The sequence below is a fragment of the Notolepis coatsorum genome, assembly GCF_963971535.1.
Source record: "Notolepis coatsorum genome assembly, chromosome: 8".
Classification (NCBI taxonomy): domain Eukaryota; kingdom Metazoa; phylum Chordata; class Actinopteri; order Aulopiformes; family Paralepididae; genus Notolepis; species Notolepis coatsorum.
Genome location: NC_140172.1, coordinates 58,676,828 through 58,697,193, shown reverse-complemented (window position 1 = coordinate 58,697,193; position 20,366 = coordinate 58,676,828). Strand labels below are relative to the sequence as shown.

Here is a 20,366-nt window from a genome sequence, read left to right as displayed (position 1 = left end):
TACGGTGACAGTAAAGACTATTAGCAGCCTTAGTAATGGAGACTGGTTAGCAGTAGTATATGATGACCACTGGTGGCTAGCCAAGACCATCGATGTGGATAATGAGCAACAAGATGTGAAAGTGGAATTTCTGCAACCCCATGGTCCAACAGAAATGTGGTTCAGCCCAAATGTGGCAAGAAGGATGTCTGTTTCTGCCCAGTTCAAGACATCATAGTGAAACTAATCAGAAATGCAGAAGGAAAGGAAGAGGAGAAGTGGGTGAGAAAGTGGAGATCAGGAAGTGGTGTAGAGGAGGTAGATGAAAACAGGGACGAGAAGAAGGGGTCCTGTTCTCCATTACTGTTTTTGTTGTTGGAAACGGTGCATTTTGTAATAGTTGGAAACAGTGTATGTAAAGTTTGTTGTTTATTACAATTGAGTTAACAAAATGTTCAGTATAAGACAAGGAGTTATTAGTTCTTATTATTGTCACTTCCATCTGTTTAAAAAATTGAGCAGAGATGCAAATCCAATTGTGTCAACTCTGTCAGTTTCTCGTCAACACCGTCAGATCATTGTCAACACCGTCAGATATTTATTTTTGTTAATCTTGGGGGAAATACAAATTCCTTCTTCAGTTTATGTTGTTTAAGTAATAAAGGAGCATTAGATCTTCATCCTCTTGTGTCTTATTTACTTAATGATATTTTTTTTATCATATCAAAATTAAAAACAAAGTTTGAAAATGCTAATATTTCTAACTCTGGGTTTTCAGAATAGTGTGAAATTACACCTGAGGTTTATATATTATATTTTATTGCATACCAGAGTAACTAAACACTATTACAACATACTTCAGAACTTCAGATTCTTGTTGGACTGGAATAATTAGAATTATATACTTTTTTGTGTGTCTGACGGAGTTAACACAAATCAAGTTTCAAAGGGAAACATGTGAATTTGTTGAAAATGTTTTTCTATGTAGAGCCCGCACCTTTACATGGTTAAATAGCTCAGACCTTTCTCTACATGAATATATAACTCTAATTAATATAGTGTGCATTCTCAAAATATAATATTTAAAAAGTGTTTTGTCCCGACTCTCAAGAATCAGTGTAATAAATATTTAGTATGAAGTGGCATGGCACAGACGTCTCCTCTATGATGCTGAAGCTAAATGTTCTGTCCCAATTTCCCCCTCCTCTCCCCTTTCTTTAGGAGACAAGTGGTGGTGAGAGGGAGGAAAGGAAACGAGTGAAGAGCATAACAGGATGCCGCACCTTGTACCAAGATCAGGGTTGGTGAGGGTGAAGACTATAATGTATATTCCGTTACAGATGACTGATTGATTACCTGTGTGCAACTGTCACTAGTAACAAAGTGTAACACAGTAACATAACCAGGTTAGATTCACTTCAGGATGACTTTGCCTGCTAAAGGCACAGAACTGAAAGGTAGAACTGACAATGTATCCCAAAATAGAGACTCATTTGAATAACTTTATTATCATTGTCAAAAAAATTCTGATTAACATTATTTACAAGTAGTGCGCATCATAATGTTTGTAACCATTCAAACATGATTCTCTTTTCATCACAAAACTAAAGTAATCACTAGTTTTTCCACAAGTAATCTGTAGTCTGATGACTGGGGTTTTCCTCAGTAGGCCTACTTGACCACATTTGTACAGTTACCAACATTTATTTTTGTACTTGAATCCAGTTGTGCAACCCTGACCCGACCCTCAAGATGACATTGAAGACAGGCAGATGATAGGGTTATTATATCATACTCGGCCTATTTCTATGTAAAGTAGTGTGTTGGGAAAATGCTTAGACAGTATGCTACTTCTCCTCTTGTTGTTCTTGAGAGTCCTTGGACCTCATCACCTTCGGTTCGTCAACATGTATTTGTGATATTTTGACCCTCCCCCTTTTAACAGTCACATGCACAAATGCTACAGTCCCGTGACATCCTTTGAGCAAATAGCGAGTGAATAAGGCGTGCCATGCCTGTGTATGTGGGGGATACAGGTCTACAGCAGCATCCCATACCAGCCTCAACGTTCCCCGATAGACGCGAGTGGTTTTGTTGTTTTTATTCGACTAATGCGCTTTTCTGCATCATAATCATTTAAAAGAGCGTCTTGTTCTATGCGCGCTTTGCCCCAATCCCCGCCCGTGAAGTGACGCAATAACAGCTGATGAGTTTGCGTGAAGCAGGAAGTATATGAAACACTCACGGAGCTTTGGGTGAGTTTGACAAGTCTTTCTAATTTTTATTTGCACCAGCATTCAATATGGTTTTACAACCGGCGTTTTGTACTGTGTTTCAGTAGCACGTACAGATCAATCATAAACTGTCATGCATGATGATGAGGGATAGATAAATATTAAGGAGCATGCCACTTGATTCATCTTGCATAAACATAATCAAATGCCGAGTATTTCCTATGTTTTGCTGTGGAGGTAACGTAAGACTTGATTGTTTGCTAAGTAGCCCACTGCAATAGTAATAGTAGTTTATTCAGGATGTGTACCTGCCCGCACCGGAACCGAGACAATTCTAAAAAGTTTGATAAAAAAATTGCGAATCCTCTAGTATCGGTAATGTTGGTAAACAATAACATTAGTTGACAAAAGGCTATACTGCCAACTCAAACTCTTCAATTGTGTATACTTACCCCAAATGTATGTGGTCTAAAAGTAGAGTAGAGGAACCTTAAACCCCTACAGCTGCCCCTGGTATTTTGCCCTTGTCATTTGATTCAATACATAATTAATTGTGTTACATTTTTTTTTAATTATGACTCACACGGCCATGTGATTTCTTGGCTAAGCTATCTCGAGGTAGTCAGGCTAAAGCTAGGATGGCATTCTATTCCATTGTGTCAAATTTGACATTAATTAATGAATGACTAAAATAATAATAATACAAATAATATTTGTATTATTATTTGTCATTCATTAATTAATGTAGTTCGACTAATTAATGTCAAACTAAAACTAACATTAGTATTTCAAAACTAACATTAGCCCTGGGTTCATATGCACTAATCCATTTGAATGATATAGATCTATATCATTCAAATGGATGAGTGCATAATGAACCCCCTAATGTTAGTTTTGAAATACTTGATCTAAATAGAAATACAGATTCGTATTTTGTATAGCAAAAAATTACATCATATTACGTCAAAAATTATTTTGCTGAGTAACTCTGTAAACTGGGATGTAACGGATTTGTTCCACTTTGTGTACAAGGGAGGAGCTAGAGGGGGTGGGGGCACCTTTAGCTCCTCTACCAGAATACAGAATACTTAACCGACCTGCTGGAACCATTATGTGCCCAGCAGGACGCGTGAATACTTTCGGCAACCAACATGTCCTTCCGCGTTGCTCTGATTGGCCAGCAATCGGCCAGCCCTCTACGCTCGTTTCCCCCCTACGGCGGTAACGCGCGCATGCGCATTTTCTTTTTGACGGCACTCACACGCCAAGCAAGGCTAATCGCGGAAATGTAATGTTATGTTCGAATCCGTAGAATACATATTTATCAAAACAACTACCAGATTCACTCATAACGTTATTTCGCGTGACAACACAGCCCAGCTGTCAGAAACTGTACATTGTAACGTTATAACATAACGTTATATAATGTTATTTCGCGTTTTATTCATAACGTTATTTCGCGTGACAACACAGCCCGGCTGTCAGAAACTGTACATTGAGGGGGTTTGAATCACTGTACATTGAGGGGGTTTAAATCACTGTTTACACTCCCCACTTACTGTACTATGTTCTACATATAGAACCTCATCTCATGCACCGGTTTGAATCAAAGCCCTATCGAAAGAACTCAACCTCTACTGTCTTTAACTATAAATGTTTACACTCCCCACGTACTGTACCATGTTCTACATATAGAACCTCATCTCATGCACCGGTTTGAATCAATGCCCTATCGAAAGTACTCAAGCTCTACTGTCTTTAACTATAAATGTTTACACTCCCCACTTACTGTACCATGTTCTACATATAGAACCTCATCTCATGCACCGGTTTGAATCAAAGCCCTATCGAAAGTACTCAAGCTCTACTGTCTTTAACTATAAATGTTTACACTCCCCACTTACCGTACCATGTTCTAATCTACATATAGAACCTCATCTCATGCACCGGTTTGAATCAAAGCCCTATAGAAAGTACTCAAGCTCTACTGTCTTTAACTATAAATGTTTACACTCCCGACTTACTGTACCATGTTCTACATATAGAACCTCATCTCATGCACCGGTTTGAATCAAAGCCCTATCGAAAGTACTCAAGCTCTACTGTCTTTAACTATAAATGTTTACACTCCCCACTTACTGTAGAACATGGTACATGAGTACAGGGAACAAAATAACTGGGCGCCCATCGCCAAATGCGTGTAGATTTACCGTCTGGCGTCTAAAAATAATAGTCTGCCCGCCAGCTGGCGTGTAATTCATATCGACACTTTTATTTTGAAAATCCTGTGCGGGTCTCATTGCCGCCCCAAGCGCAGCTTCAGTCATAATATCTGGGCTCCGGCAGCTAGCAACGTTCAGGTTAATATGATACTCTTATTTTGAAAACCCTCTAGCAACTCCGCGAGTCATATGATATCCGCCCAGTCCGTGTTGTTTCTTGAAAACAGAGCAGCGTTGTAAACAGAGCAGCGTTAACACAGCAGTTCGCCTACAGACGCGAAATAAGTCTGTGATGTTTTTTTTCTTCTCACAACGAGTCCAATGCAGCTACATGCTTTGCACCGTCGCCATTCCTTTATGCCCACATCGCCCGAAATTAACGTTTATGTACCAATCACTACAACGTTAACGTCAGCTAACAAGCTAATCCCGATGATCAGACGAGGCAGAGCCACAGTAAACAGCACTGAGGAAAGGGAAATGGGGGGGGGGGGCACTCTCCCCTTCCCTGTGTGTGTGTGTGTGTGTGTGTGTGCGTGCGTGCGTTTGGAAAGACGACGGAGTCACTAGTCAGGACTCAGGACAGGAGTATATTATAGTAAACTGAGGATTACTGAGGATGGACAGATAATGTTGATATTCAAATATATAAATTTTTGAGGTGAGTGGAAGTTTGAAGACTGACTACAATATGATGCGGGGGTGGTGAGTTGAAACACAGTGTGTGTGTGTGTCCCGACCCCACTTCTATGTTTCAATAAATTATTTGCATTTAAAACTATTAACGCTGACTCATTCCTTCAGTCCACTCAAAATTATGCTAATATTCCTTATGTTGTTTATGATATTAATTGAAAATAGCATATGAGAGTATTATATGTAATAATAACACATGGCGATATACTAAAAAGCTATTTATAATTTTTGGCTAGTAAAAAATCTGCCCGGCTGCCTGGTCAGGGCTGTACGCTAAGCTTTTTCACTAGGGGCACACTTAAAAAAATATTTTTTAGGGGCAAATGTTCGATTGTTTTTGATTTAAAAAAAAAAAGAAAAGAAATTATTTTATATATATATTTTTTTTAATAAAATATATATATTATATAATCATACTTGTAGTTGTATTATCTGCGAGACATCGCCACCACGCAACAAGTCAAAATGCTCGCTATATGCAACCAGCTCCACTGTCTGTGTGTACTCGAGTAGCCTCCAGCTACAGCCAGGATTCTCCGGAGCTGCAGCTGGACCCTATACTGTAGCCTCCAGCTACGGCCAGAATTCTCCGGCGCTGCAGCTGGACCCTATTGACTATATTCAGCGTGCCCTCAGCTCGAATACGCATCGACTCAGTGTTATAACTTATAAGACATTGATATCAGGAGCTATCTGAACTATTTAGTTTAATGGGACGTTTCGTTTTGAACAGTAAGCTAACGCGAGCTATCATGCACTACTAGACTTGCTGGAGGATTTGTTGATATCAGTAGCTAGCCGGCTGGCAGGCTCACCGAGGTCCCAGTGTTCGACTAGTGTTTACAACAGCCACGGGTGCGGGAGGAGCAGCAGACGCCGCAGCTCTCTCCGTGTGTCTGAGTTCAGTTCAGTTCGGCTCACTATAGGAGGTTGAACGTGTCGAAAATATGAAGCAATACTAACTTTACTTTTCTTCATAGCATAGCTTCAGCCAGTCTATCAGAGTGAGTGCTCAGTCGATTGTTCCCGCTGATCATACCTGCTCACTGCTCAGCTCGCGTGAGTGGCGTCATCACACGCCTTGGATAATTTAGGAGTGAAATGCGAATGCAAGGCTTGAAAGCACTGCTCGCAAGCCCGCCCCCAGATAATATTTACCAATCGCAACGGCCAATTAAAGGGGCAATTCGCGACGATATCATCGCAGTGTACAGCCCTGCTGGTACTTTTAAAAATCTACCAGCCAAATGGCTGGTAAGTCAAAAAGTTAAGTTTGTTCCCTGCATGAGTATATAGTATAGGGATGTTGCACTTGAGCACCACAGGTTTCACAACGCAATTATTGTTATTATTATTTACAAGACTGGGCATTTATTTAAAAAAAACATACATACCCTAACCACATAACAGATATTTAAAAGGTAATTAACAGGCATGTTCTGCAACATATATCCACTCTTGAACAATGAAAAACTCATTTTTCTTCTATTTACAAATAAGAGCAGCTCTGAAGGCTCACGTGTCCCATGGGATGTTGCACTTGAGCACCACAGGTTTCACAACGCAATTATTGTTATTATTATTTACAAGACTGGGCATTTATTTAAAAAACATACATACCCTAACCACATAACAGATATTTAAAAGGTAATTAACCAGGGCGATTATCGCGTCGCGTATTAACCTGGGGGAGCCTCAGGGAACGAGCGTAGAGCGCTGGTATTCACGAAGGAGAGCACTGGCCAATGCTGGCCAATCAGAGCAACGCGGAAGGACATGTTGGTTGCCGAAAGTTTTCACGGCAGCAGGACCCTGAGGACAGCTGACCAGGATCTGTTGGTCATTCCGCGCACCAGGCTGATCACCAAAGGTGACAGAGCCTTTCAAACTGTAGCGCCTAGACTCTGGAATGCCCTTCCTCGTGGCCTAAGAGCAGTAGCGTCTGTTGAAATTTTAAAAAGCTTCTCCTCCAGTTATAAAATATGTCTTTTGTTTTGTTTCTCTATGATGCATTGTGTTTTGTTCTTGAATGGTTCTTGCTTTTTATTTTATTTAATTTCTGCTGTATGTAAAGCACTTTGTGAGTTGTCTCTGTGAAAAGTGCTATATAAATAAACTTTACTTACTTACCCAACTACCATGTTGGATCTTAAAGGAGAAGGATGTGGACGCACCGGACAAAAACACCACATTTTCCCCACGTGTTCCTCATCATCATAGCTTTCATTTTGGGGTAGGGCCCACGTCATCATGATGGATTTCAAGATGGCCGCCATGTAAAATCAAGGTTCTTACTTACACCTTTTACCCCGTTTGGGGCATAGGCCATCAACAAGGGTTCTCCAAGCATCCCGATCCTGAGACAACCTCTCAAGCTGGCCCCAGGTGTGTCCCATCTTCTTGGCATCATCTTCCAAGTCTCTGCGCCAGGTGTTCCGTGGTCGGTTCTGCCCATTAATAAATATCTTGGTCCATAGCGCGCTCAATATTTGAGCGAACACAAAGGTATTGGTATCCATGTAAACTAGAGAAGCTTTCCATTGGTATCATTTTCATTAAGCCCAACTGTTGGGAAGGGGTTTTTAATAGGCAATGATTCAAAATTATGTAAAATTTTCGCCTAGAAAAAACTGCCATGCTCATCTTCCAAAAGGTCCCTTGGCTGTTCACATGAATATATCAGAGTGAACATTGGTTTTATAGGTACCCACAAGCCTCTTCTTTCCAGACATACCCAATTTGTCCAACTTGCATGCTATTTGGGGCAATAATCAAGCAGGTTTGTGCATGTGGTACAAATGTGTCGAACATTCTAACAACTGCCAAAAATGTGAATGTTGGGTTAGGGTTTGTTGTTAGAATGTTGAACATAGAAGATCAATTTTGGTGTCAAACTATACATTTTCTGGGTCAATAATGTGTTAATGCTATGAAGAATGTCACCAGATGAATATTTGTACCATTCTAACAACATATTTACATAATTTTTTACTTGTTTAACAGTCAAGTACATTTATGGTATGTCATAAATGTATAGATGTACATACTATCTGTATGTCGTGTGTGTCATATATGTTATGATGAATTGAAAATGGGGGACCCTGATGTAAACAAGACTAAAGTCTTTCTCTGGTCTGCATCCCCTTAACAATTGTATGTATTGAGCTGTACTGTACTGTACCCATTCTGCAATCTGTTAATAAAGTTTTCAATCAATCAAAGACATGCATGAATCGAATAGACATTTTATTAGGATCACGCGTTACATTTATTATTATCATAACTCTTTAGCCCGTACAGGCGCATTTAACTGTTATGGAGATATTTTCGCGGGTCTTGTGCAGTGGTCTCGTGCCCGCGAAAAAATCAGAATGTTTCATAAAAATTCCTGCAGTATACTGGCCAGCTCTCAGTGCACGTCTCGTGACAGCTGTCGTGGCTTAGCGCAGCCAGAGGACAGCGCGACATGTTTAAAAAGGCAAAACATAATATAACGGGTAAGTCAAGTGTCATTACTTTAGTTATCAAAGGTGGAATCTCTGGACATAAGCAATAGGGATGGGTACCGTTCACATTTGAACCGATACGGTACCGGTACCTGTGAATCGATACCGGTACCCCTTTGTTGTTGAATCAAGTCAAATCCTAGGTAAGCGTATTGTAGAGGAGCCAAAGCTATATATTTAGGTTATTGTATTATATGAATGTTTATGTTTATTTTTATAACCTTACATTGAAACGGCATTAGGAATATTGATTGGATTTAGATAAAGTCATTGAACCGTATTATTTGTCATAATAGAACCTTCTAGAACATTCGTGATGTCACAGTATGATGTTAGTCAAACATTCTAGAATATTTGTGATGTCACAGTATGATGTCATAATGGAACATTTTAGAGCATTCGTGATGTCACAGTATGATCGATGTCATAATCAAACATTCTAGAACATTTGTCTATATATATTCAACAATTCTCGTTTTCACTGATGGCTCTGTGGATCCTGAAAGTGGGAGGGCAGGCTTTGGGTGGTGTGTGCCTCGGTTAGGGATCGGTAAGGACGGAGAATATCTGATGGCAGCTCTGTATTTGTGACAGAGTTGCCTATCATTCTCTGGGCATTGTGGTGGGTGGAGGAAGTGGGACCAAGCCAGGTGATTATATGTTCTGACTCGGCTGCTGCACTGATGGCTCTGAGTGCAGGTGGGTCTAAAGCTCGCCCTGATCTCATTCAGGAAATAATGTTGGTTTTATATAGGATTGCGAAGGCAGGCTGGTCAGTGGAGTTTTGTTGGGTTCCGGGGCATGCTGGGATTGCGGGAAATGAGATGGCTGACTCCCTTGCCAAACAGAGCCTGGGAAGGGAGGAAGAGATAGGCATTTCAATGGGAAGAGTAGAACTCAGAGAGAAGATAAAGAAAGGAGTTGAGGCTGAGTGGCAGGCTGAGTGGGAAAAGGGGACCAAGGGAAGGCACTATTTCTCTCTGCAGCCTCGGGTCAAAATCAAGGTGGATGGATATGGGTCTAGGAGTGATAGGGTGAAGATGTGTAGATTGAGGCTGGGACACTGTGGGTTGAACAGTACCTTGTGCATTGTGGGAAAACATCCAGATGGGCAGTGTGAATGTGGAGAGACTGAAACTGTCGGGCATGTTTTCCTAGAATGTGAAAGGTATAGGAAAGAGAGGGAAGGGCGGTTAGGTGGCGTAGCGGAGATTGCGTTCGTCACCAACCCCGGAGCTGTGAGCTGGATTCGCCTGTTCGAATCCAGCTCACAGCTCCGGGGTTGTCACCAGCTTGGCTGGCCGTTCACACTAATACAATTGGCTGTATTAGAGTGTGGGAGAAGCTGGCGGGGTGGGTCCGGGTCGTTGTAAACAGCGACTCCTACAGTTTGGTCGGGGCGCCTGCTAAGCACGGATAGGACCTGAGTGGGATAGTGTGATCCTTCCACACGCTACGCTCTCTCGGGGAGGATCCGCGCTGCCAGGTGAAAAGAAGCGGTTGATTGGCTGGACGTGTGTCGGAGGAAGCATGGATAGCCTCCACTCTCCCAGATGATCTGACTGGGGGGTAAGTGCGCAGCGACCAGGAAGGGGATTGGGAATTGGCATACGACTAACATTGGGATGGGAGAAAATCGGAGGAAAATGGAGGGGGGAAAAGATCAATAAAAAAAAAAGGGAAAGAGGGAAATCTTTTATAAAAGTCTGGTAGAGTTGGGAGTCTCTTCCTTCTCTCTTAAATCTTTCTTTGGCATGGATAATGAGAGTCAGTGCTGACATTTCTGCACACGTCAGAGTTGTATCAGAGGATATAGCGTTATTGTATTTATTAGTATTGGACAGGCAAGAGGAGCAGAGAAGAAGGAGATAGTCGATAGTAATGTGTTTTTAAGATGTAATGTGTTTTGAAGATGAGAAGAAGAAGAGGGCAAACAATCAAAAGTTGATTTACCAGAGGCCTAACTATGGAAACCATACCACTAGCGTAGTATAAGAACTGAGGAGGGCAGTAATACGCCTGCGGGAAATTCAAGATAAGAAAGAAGAAGAAGAAGAAGAGCTTATCAAAAGAACTGCGGAGGGCAGTAATACGCCACGATGCGTCTACACCGGAAATTCTAAAGAAGAAGAAGAAGAAGAAGAAGAGGAAGAGCTCATTGTGCATCTTGAAACAGTGCTGAGCAGTACTGAACAGATAGACTAAACAACATAGATTGAAGCCTGCATTTCTAGACCAGGGTGCCTTTTGCTGTTTATTTACGGCTTTCAGGTGAGGAGGAATTTTCGAGTCTGCTGTGATTTTGGAGACTGGGAAAATACAGTTTTCTTACCTTGTAGTGACGTGAATATTTAGGAAAATAGCTTTAGGATCACTTCTGTAAAGAAAGACTTTGCTGTGGAAGAGAAATAAACCATTTTGATATCTTTGTTTTACACCGGAGCGGCTGTGGATTTATAAGCTGGCGGCTTATTTTTCTTTATCAACGAACGTACTACTCACGAATGAATGAATGAAAACTTTATTTAACAGATTGCAGAATGGGTACAATACAGTACGGCTCAATACACACAATTGTTAAGGGGATGCAGACCTGAGAAAGACGTTTGTCTTGTTTCCATCAGGGTCCCCCATTTTCAATTCATTTTTTTTATCCACTTTTTCTCCCATTTTCTATATTTTCTCCCATCCCAATTTTCGTATCATCCAATTCAACCCTCCCCTGTCACGAACGCTGTTTCTTGCCTCCCACAAGCCGGCTGCAATGTGGACTAAGTCATACATAGCACAAGTCCCCTCCGGTACTTGAGGTAACAGCAGTCGCATCTTTTCACCTGCGCAGCTCGATCTCTCAGTGGCGAGGAGTAACGCGTGGGAGGCTCACGCTGCCCCCGACCAGGGGTGCAGTGCTGGGCATACACGGTCAAACGACGCTTGGGCTTCGTCACTGAGGCCGAAGTGCGCGCATCCTATTATTATGCAAAGTCTAGGTGGTAAGTGCCGGCCGGCCACACAAAAATTACTCGTCGCCGGCACTTATCACCTAGACTTTGCATAATAATAGGATACGACAACCAAATACAAGCCCTGTAGGTGGGGGGTTGCTTGATCTCTCGACTGGAAGGATGAGACAAGGTGTATCATCTGTTCTGTGCGCAACCGAGGGAACATGTATGGGCGTGCGCAGGCGTTTGGCCTTCGCCCATATTATGACTGCACCCCTGCCCCCGACACTTCCTGATTCTACTGCGCAGGCGCACCAACCGACCTGTAGGAGTCGCTGTCCACAACGCCCGATCCCCACCCATCAGTTTCCCACCCCCTAATACGGCCAATGTGTATTAGTATGAACGACCAGCTAAACTGAAAGCAATGTGGAGCGCTGGGTTCGAACAGGCGAGCCCAGCGTCTCCGCATTCGTGGCAAGCGCCTTGCCCACTATGCCACGTAGCCGCCCCCCCCATTTTCAATTCATATAGACATTTATGACATACACAACATACATGACATATAGGTATTTAGTACTGATACATTTGTGACAAACGGTATTCAAATATACAGTACTGTTACCCTTAGATCCTGACAAGAGTATATACATATGATGGGGATGGGACTGTACATTAGGAGGGGGTGGGTGGGTGGGAGAGAAATATACATACGGCGGGGAGGGAATATATACATGAGGTGGGGAGGAGATTGTCTATTAGGAGGTGGTGGGGGTTTTGGGCATTTACGGTGGCCAGTTTCGAATTGCAGCCTCCCGTAGGTGCTCTTTAAGAGCGGTTTTGAATGTGGGTAGGGATTCACATTCCTTTACAGCTTTGGGTAGGGCGTTCCACATTGATGTGGCATAATTGCGAAACGTGTTTAGTCCCTTGTTTGAGCCGAAGCAACTTTAACCAGTAGAGTGGAACGTCGGCCCTGATACGTATATTGTGCGTGTGAACGTTGACATGAAAAGAAAAAAGGTAAAAAAAAATTTAATCGATACTCTGTAGTACCGACGTGTTTCGGTAAGTACCTTTAAAAGTACCGAATTTGGTACCCATCCCTAATAAGCAATGACGTTATAGTTTAAAGCTAAACTATACGTTTTTCTCTCTTGTTAGAAGAGGGATAACTTCTTCAGTTAGATTTGATTTGATCTTTATTTATCTCGAACATTTTCAACCATAAACACACATTTGTAATAACAAAAAATAAATAAAAACGAAATAAAATACAAATACATTTAAATATATCTTCCTATGGAGGGAATAATCAACATAGCTCAAGACAAATGGTTTTGTTCGAGAAGGGACAGAAAGAAGCAAAGCTTATCTGGTCCTGCCCCTTACAATATCATATTAATATGTAATAAGTTATCTATCAATACATAGTTAACTAACAGAATAGATAGTTAACTAATCAAAGTATCAGAATGTTTATAGAAATTCCTGCGGCCTGCGGGCCATCCTCTCCTCAGTCACGACTCATGAGAGCACTCGCAAATTATGCTGCATGCATGCATATCATTGTCAAACGGTGCGCGTCTTGAGTCGTGCCACTGTCGGTTGCTTGGTTGACAGTGGCATGCACGAGACCACTGCACAAGACCTGCAAAAATATCAGAATGTTTCATAAAAATTCCCGCGGTGGCCATACTCTGTCTCATGACAGCTGTCGGTGGCTATACCGGTCATCAACACCGTAATGACCAAACGACCAGGATATTCTTATAGCATTAACACATTTATTGACCCAGAAAATTTGTAGTTTGACACCAAAATTGATCTATGTTCAACATTCTAACAACAAACCCTAACCCAATGTTCGACACATTTGTACCACATGCACAAACCTGCTTGATTATTGCCCCAAATAGCATGCAAGTTGGACAAAGTGGGTATGTCTGGAAAGAAGAGGCTTGTGGGTACCTATAAAACCATGTGCACTCTGATATATTTATGTGAACGCCCAAGGGACCTTTTGGAAGATGAGCATGGCAGTTTTCTCTAGGTCGAAAATTTTACATAATTTTGAATCATTGCCTATTAAAACTTCCTTCCCAACAGTTGGGCTTTAAAGCTTAGCTTCTCTAGTTTACAGGGATACCAATACCTTTGTGTTAGCTCAAATATTGAGCGACAAAGATATTTATTAATGGGCAGAACCTTGATTTTACATGGCGGCCATCTTGAAATCCATCATGATGACGTGGCCCCTACCCCAAAATGAAAGCTATGGCGATGGGGAACACATGGAAAAAATGTGGTGCTTTTGTCCGGCGCGTCCAAAATTTTTTGCTAAGCCACCATACTATCTCCAGAGTCAGACAAAAAGATAGATACCAACTTCCTCTCTGTGCGTTCAGTAGAAAGCTATACCTCTGCAAGCTAGCCTAGCTTAGCACAAATGAATGGAAGTGGATACAGACGACTAGCCTAGCTGTTGGCCAAAAACACCTCTCCCAGAGTTTTAAGCTAGGCTAGCGGTCCGTATCCGCTTCCATTCATTTGTGCTAAGCTAGGCTAGGTTGCAGACAGATAGCTTTGTACTGAACGCACAGAGAAATTGGTATCTTCTATCTTCTTGTCTGACTCTGGAGAAGACGGTAAGCACATTTCCCATAATGTTGACGTACATGTTCCCTTTTTTAAAGGTCCATACCAGTTTCATTTTGATTGATGCACAGACTTGAACAGCTTGTAGTAGAGCATGGGTTCTCAACCATTTTGGGTCAATACCCCCCTATATGATGCCCATGTTCCATAACGCCCCCCTTAACCCCCACATCTAATGGGAATTTAATTTCAATTATGATTATTTTCTGTTTATGATGGGTATCTCTGAAATTCTCAGCCATTCATGTTTCTATTTGGCTCAGTTTGTTGGGTCAATTAAGCCAGTGTTGTGTGTCAAATGCAGGCTTCTAACAATGGGACCCTATACAATGCACATTTTTCTTTTCTTTCCTGGATTCAGATTTGTACTAAAAAAGTAAAAATTGTCTTGATATAAAAAGGATCTTTCCCTGTTTCTGAAGTGGGATTTTGGATTGTGATTGTGCTCGCTGCATGTAGGCTCCTCTCTGGTTCCAGTCAAGTTGTTGTCCTGATATTAACGATGATAATAAATAAAACAAACTAGCGCCTTTGAGCTCTCAGCGTCCCCCTTTCAACAATTCTGCACCCAGTGCCCCCAGACACTCTCTGAATGCCCCCTGGGGGGGAAGGGGGGTATTGTTGTTGTTGTTTATTGTTTAAAAGGATCCCCATTAGCTGCCACCTAAGTGGCGAGCTAATCTTCCTGGAGTCCACACAGAAAGACAACAGAAAACACAAAACATAACAACATGGGATACATATGACAATCATAATTAACAATGATAATCTAAAAACACTAAAACATTGTAGACAGACATCATTATCAACATCAGAATATTTTGCTCACATATTTAAGTAGTGCATTCTCAGGTGGTATTTGAAAGACACTTTGCTATTCAATTTACTTATGTTCAGTGGGCAGTTATTCCAATGATTGATGGCACGATAAACAACAGTCCTCTTTAAAGCATTTGATTTTGGACGTGGTAACATAATTTGTCCATCATCGGCTGACCTAGTAAAATAAGAATCATCGGCTGACCTAGTAAAATAAGAATGGACCTGACTGCATCTGACAATTTGTTTGTATAAGAAAACAGGTTGAGATGAAAAGACGGTGTTCCTGAAAAATGTAACTGTTGAAAACCAGCCTATTCTCTACCGTTAACCATGAGTGTTGGTATGGCGTACCATCCATACCACCTATAGTAGAGCAAAGCAGTCAACACAGAAACACGAGTTGGCTAACGCAGAAGAAAAAAACAGCCTCATTGTTCTGCATTACATGATATCATGGTGTGTGTCATGATATCTTCAGAGACAAGGAACCTCTTTCATATCTCTTAATTCAATATCCCCCTGGAGCATTCCCATTGGCTGTTGCCGGAATCACTCTGATGGATTCACTTTATTGTCATGAAGCACAAAGACTTTGAAAATGGACAAATCCCCCCCCACTACTTTTAAGGTCTCTATTGCAGAGTTGGTTACACACACAGCCTGTCACCCAGCCTCTTAACTGTAAATTGTCTGTTCTGCTTCATGTATTACATACCTTGTAATTGTATTTGGTGTTTGTTTTAATTATTTCCCTTACCTCCATGGTCATCTGTCTCTTTTCTATTTACTTTTTGTGTCCCCTTTCCCCGTCAAGCAGTCATTGTAAATAAGAATGTGTTCTTAATTGACCTGCCTGGTTAAATAAAGGTTAAAAATAAAAAAAAATAAAAAAATAAAATAAAAATACAGTTGGCATCCAACCAGTGTGCAAGCAACAGCAAAGTAGACCGAAATACACAAGCCAAAATCTTGACAGGTAAATGAACAAATGTAATTAAAAGATAAATGTATGTATACTGTGCATGGTGCACAGCATGAATAAACATACATGTGTGTGTGTGTATACACAGGCTCATACGGCATACGCACAGATGCAGATACAGGTATAACAATGTGTACTGTACAGTGTAGTTGCACAATGCCGTTCAGACAAAGCTTCACGCCCAAATAAAATCAAACACATTTGGAAATAATCGCGTGGCCTGCTGCGAGTTGGGGGGGGGGGGGGGGGGGGGGTGGTGCTACATCCCTTAGTAACACCACAGTATATTTTTTGCCGACCACATTTACTTTTGTAAATGGAGATGTTGAAATTATTGACTTGTCTTGGTTTCGTTTGTTAGTTTTGGTTCTGATCTAGTCAGCATATACCTTTTTATGCTTTTAAGATGGATTGGACAGTAGCCTATTGGTTGTAAAATAACTTATTATTCACTAACAGTAATGATTGTATATTAACTGTACAATCGATTGACTGATCAAGTAATTTTGTTTGCAAGTGATTTTGTTGGAATCGTTTTTTTTTTTTTAGGGTTTATTGCAATAAGGGGTGTAGGACCTGATAAGCATATTGCTTCTCCCTATTCCTTTTCGGACAAGAGACAGTGTTTTGTTTATTATTTTATCTTAGTTTATTTTGTAAATTTCTTTTACAGCAAATTATATTTTTATTGTTTGAAATTAACTTCATTCATTCATTCATTTCCTTTCCACAGGACCAGCAGAGTAAGTCGAGCAGCAGCCCTCTCCTACCTGGACCATGTCAAGCGAACACACACCCCTGCTTGCCCCCGGGGTGTGTGGTTTGCACGTTGGCATGAGCGTGTGCGGCCTGGAGCCCGAGGTGACCCCCGACAGCCCCGGGGCCGAGGGCCACAGCGCGGGGCCGCGCAAACTCAACACCTTCTTCGGTGTGATGGTGCCTACCATCCTGTCCATGTTCAGCATCGTTCTCTTCCTAAGAACCGGTGGGTGCAGATGCCTTTTTTAAAGAGCTATTAACATATTTGGATGCGGTACGATATTAACTCTTTGACTGCCACCAGCTTTCGCCATCTTTACTAAATGGCGCCAGCATTATTGACCATTTTAGCGATGTTTGCAGACCCATTGTGTGTTCTGTATTATAGCTATGGAGACAATAGTATGGCTCATTTTACAGGTATTGTTCATAGTCCATTACTGACTAATCAGTTCATTTCTACACACTGTAGTTTGTTACACGCTAAACATCGCCCCATTTCCAAAATAATCCAGTCTTTTTTCATAGATCGTGAGATATGACACGTTTTATGCAATAAGCCCAAATCGTTCTGGTTGATCGCCTGAAGCCCCAAATAGTCCCAAATCAAAGGTATATACCATGTACATATGTGCCTTCACGAAAATGCGATCGTAAAAGCTTGGTTTAGGTCCGGTAAGATACAACACTGTGATCGTTACAGAAACATGTGTCAGGTTTGGTAAAATAGACATAGAATAATATACCTTACCTTAGCCAGAAGGTACTCTAAAAAAAATAATTCCAATGATCCCATCGGCGATCGCGATTACTCGTTTATATGTAATTACTCTTATATGGGAAACTATAGGTTTTGAGGCGAGGAGATCTCCTAGCGATTGCTCTGCAAGAGCTCCTCCCCCTCAGAGCGAGTCAGGAAAGAAAGGGAGCAGGACAGAGACAGTTTAGTTCAGACAAAAGGTAGGCGATACTGCCACCTGGTGAGATTCGATCGTCATTACAATTCCAACGTAGGCAGATGAATCGGAGACACCTAGAGGGCTCCGGCTGACCGTATAGAACCGGGATCAAAGGAAAAGATCAAAGGACCAAAACCCGAGAAATCTCGGGTTTCTGGCGTTCAACGCATGGCGAGATAACCCGACTTATCTCGAGTTTGACGGTCAATGAGTTAATAGTAATAGATTTTCTTTTTAAATCTCTGGATAGTGAATAGGGATAAAATGGTTACCAGTTTGAATGATAACCATGGTAAAATTCCCTGACCTAGATTCTTTGATTATTGACACTTCCAATAAATGTTACTAACTGGGGAGACTAATAAATTACAGATAAAGGAATATAGCAGGACGGTTGGTTATGATAGTTAACTTCACGTTCAACAGGGATTCCCAGTTAAACTGGGCATCGCAGCCGCACAATCTCCAAAAACGGTGGAACAAATGTCCAAAATAGGGGTTATTTGGGACGAACTGACTACATATTGGAATCTAAATGGGTACATTCTCGCCTGAAAAAATATTAAAACTGTATAATAATGTATGTTAAAACATTGTCCGGCCTGTAAATAGTCGGCATATCTGCCCGACTATGAAAAAAAGAATGCCAGCTACTTAGTGTGTAAGTATGTTGCATAGCAACCGCCTTCCATGTCTATTTTATTTTGAACATTATTATTTACTAATAAAGATTTTCTAATAATAATAACATAAACATTTAAATTGAAGTGTGTCTTACTCATATTGCCATAGCCTACTTCGGCTATGTGGCTACATGAGTAGAGCTCCGGACTCATGATCGGAAGATCACCGGTTCAAGCCCCGGTCAGGGCACTCTGTCCTCTGGACTAGTCCGTAACAATGCCCCTGTTACAGTGATAGAGACACCGTATAGCAGCGAGTGCCGTCCTTCGGATGAGACGCTAAACTGAGGTCCTGACTAAATCTTGTCGTTAAAGAACCCACAGCGCTTATCGCAAAGAGTAGGGGGTTCCCGACGTTCCTGGCCAAATTCCCAATCGGGTCTCTGACATCAAGGCCACCTAATCATCCCTTCCCCTTAATTGGCTGATATCAATCCCTGTCTCCTGAGCTGTTCAGCCATTGTGTAGTGTCATGTGTGCCTGGTTCCAGTGTATGGCAGCCATTGAGCCTGCATAGCCCAAGGTTGGGTGCTACCAGTGGTGGTGAAGGAGGCAATTTCCACCCTATATATTGTGGGGAGCGCTTTCAGTGTCTAGAAAAGCGCTATATAAATGTAATGACTTATTATTATTATTATTACTTTATACCGCTTCGTGTTGGGCTGAACTATGCCCCTTAGCTGTGATATAATAACCATACTGTATACATACACATATACTGTTGTGAGCTATTGCTTAAATAGACACCTTACAATAGGCAAACGTATCAAATAAAAGCACACCAACATGAATAACATAAAGGTCCAGAGGACGTATTTCTGAGAGATTTAAGAAATTCAAGATTTTATTTACCACATGTAACAAGTGCAATGCAATTGATAACGACAATACATCTTAATTTACATTTACATTTAGTCATTTAGCTCACGCTTTTACCCAAAGCGACTTACAAGTTCTGTACGACAAGTCATCAGGAAGGGCACAACTCAAATTAGCTGAATAACAATGTGTTCATCAAAGTGTGATGAAAGTGTGATAAACCTACTGTGTAGTCAAGTCAAGTCAAGAGATTTATTTGTCACGGCATACAAGTATACAATGAAATGCGGGTGGTCTTGCCCGCAACAATGTGCAAATAACATAATAGAATCAACATTGTGCAATAAACAAGTAACATTGTACAATAAACAAGTAACAAGTGTAGGTTAGTATATTAGGACAAGTGCATGACGGTGAGGTTAGTTTGGGTTATGTTTATGTATGTTAAGCTGAGAATCTGCATTTATTGTTTTATATACCTTGTATATTATTTATATATACACGTTATATCCCTTTAAGCCTGCGTTTGAATCCCAGTAATATTCACTTTCCTCATTGGATAACGTTCTCGGCGCCAGGCGGCAAGCCCCCAAAGTCAGGTTCAAAGGCGAGTCCAGGCATGTTGGAACATGCCTGGAGACGGCGCATTGATTCGAGACGAGAACTGAGGTTTGGCACTAGAAAGCCACTTAAGTATATATATTGCGGCAGGTGCGAACAGTAGCTGTTCATCAAGTTCAGTGTGATTCTAATGTAGTGAGAAGCAGTTCGTCTAACAGAGCGTTGAGAACCACGTGCAAATTGAATAGTAAAAGTGTCAGATTTAATGCAGTAACGTCAAGTTCGACTTAGCTTAATGTGAAGTAAGAGTCGTTATTTATTGTGTATCGTGCCAACAGCAGTTCGTTCATGTGCAGCATTACCCAGAAGTTCGTTCGTTTAGCTAGTGGAACCTTAGCCAGTGTGCGTGGACTAAATACATTGGTGCCAGTACACGAGGAGGGCCTAGTCAGAGAACCTACTGGACATGTGCATATTGGAACCGACGGCGGCGATTGCAGAACCAGTATTGGTTGGATTATAGTGATTGTGGAACGTACTA

The 20,366-nt window shown here is 41.4% G+C and overlaps 1 protein-coding gene across 1 annotated transcript in view; it reads left to right on the top strand.

The window, feature by feature from the left end:
* Positions 1-2,073: 2,073 nt before the first annotated feature.
* The window catches only part of slc12a9 (solute carrier family 12 member 9), an 85,185-nt gene continuing 66,892 nt past the window's right edge, over positions 2,074-20,366 (top strand). Inside the window, exons 1-2 of the mRNA XM_084319687.1 lie at positions 2,074-2,234; positions 16,778-17,029. Coding sequence (XP_084175813.1) covers positions 16,822-17,029 — 208 coding nt within the window. The 5' untranslated portion in view covers positions 2,074-2,234; positions 16,778-16,821. The remainder of the gene's footprint in view (positions 2,235-16,777; positions 17,030-20,366) is intronic.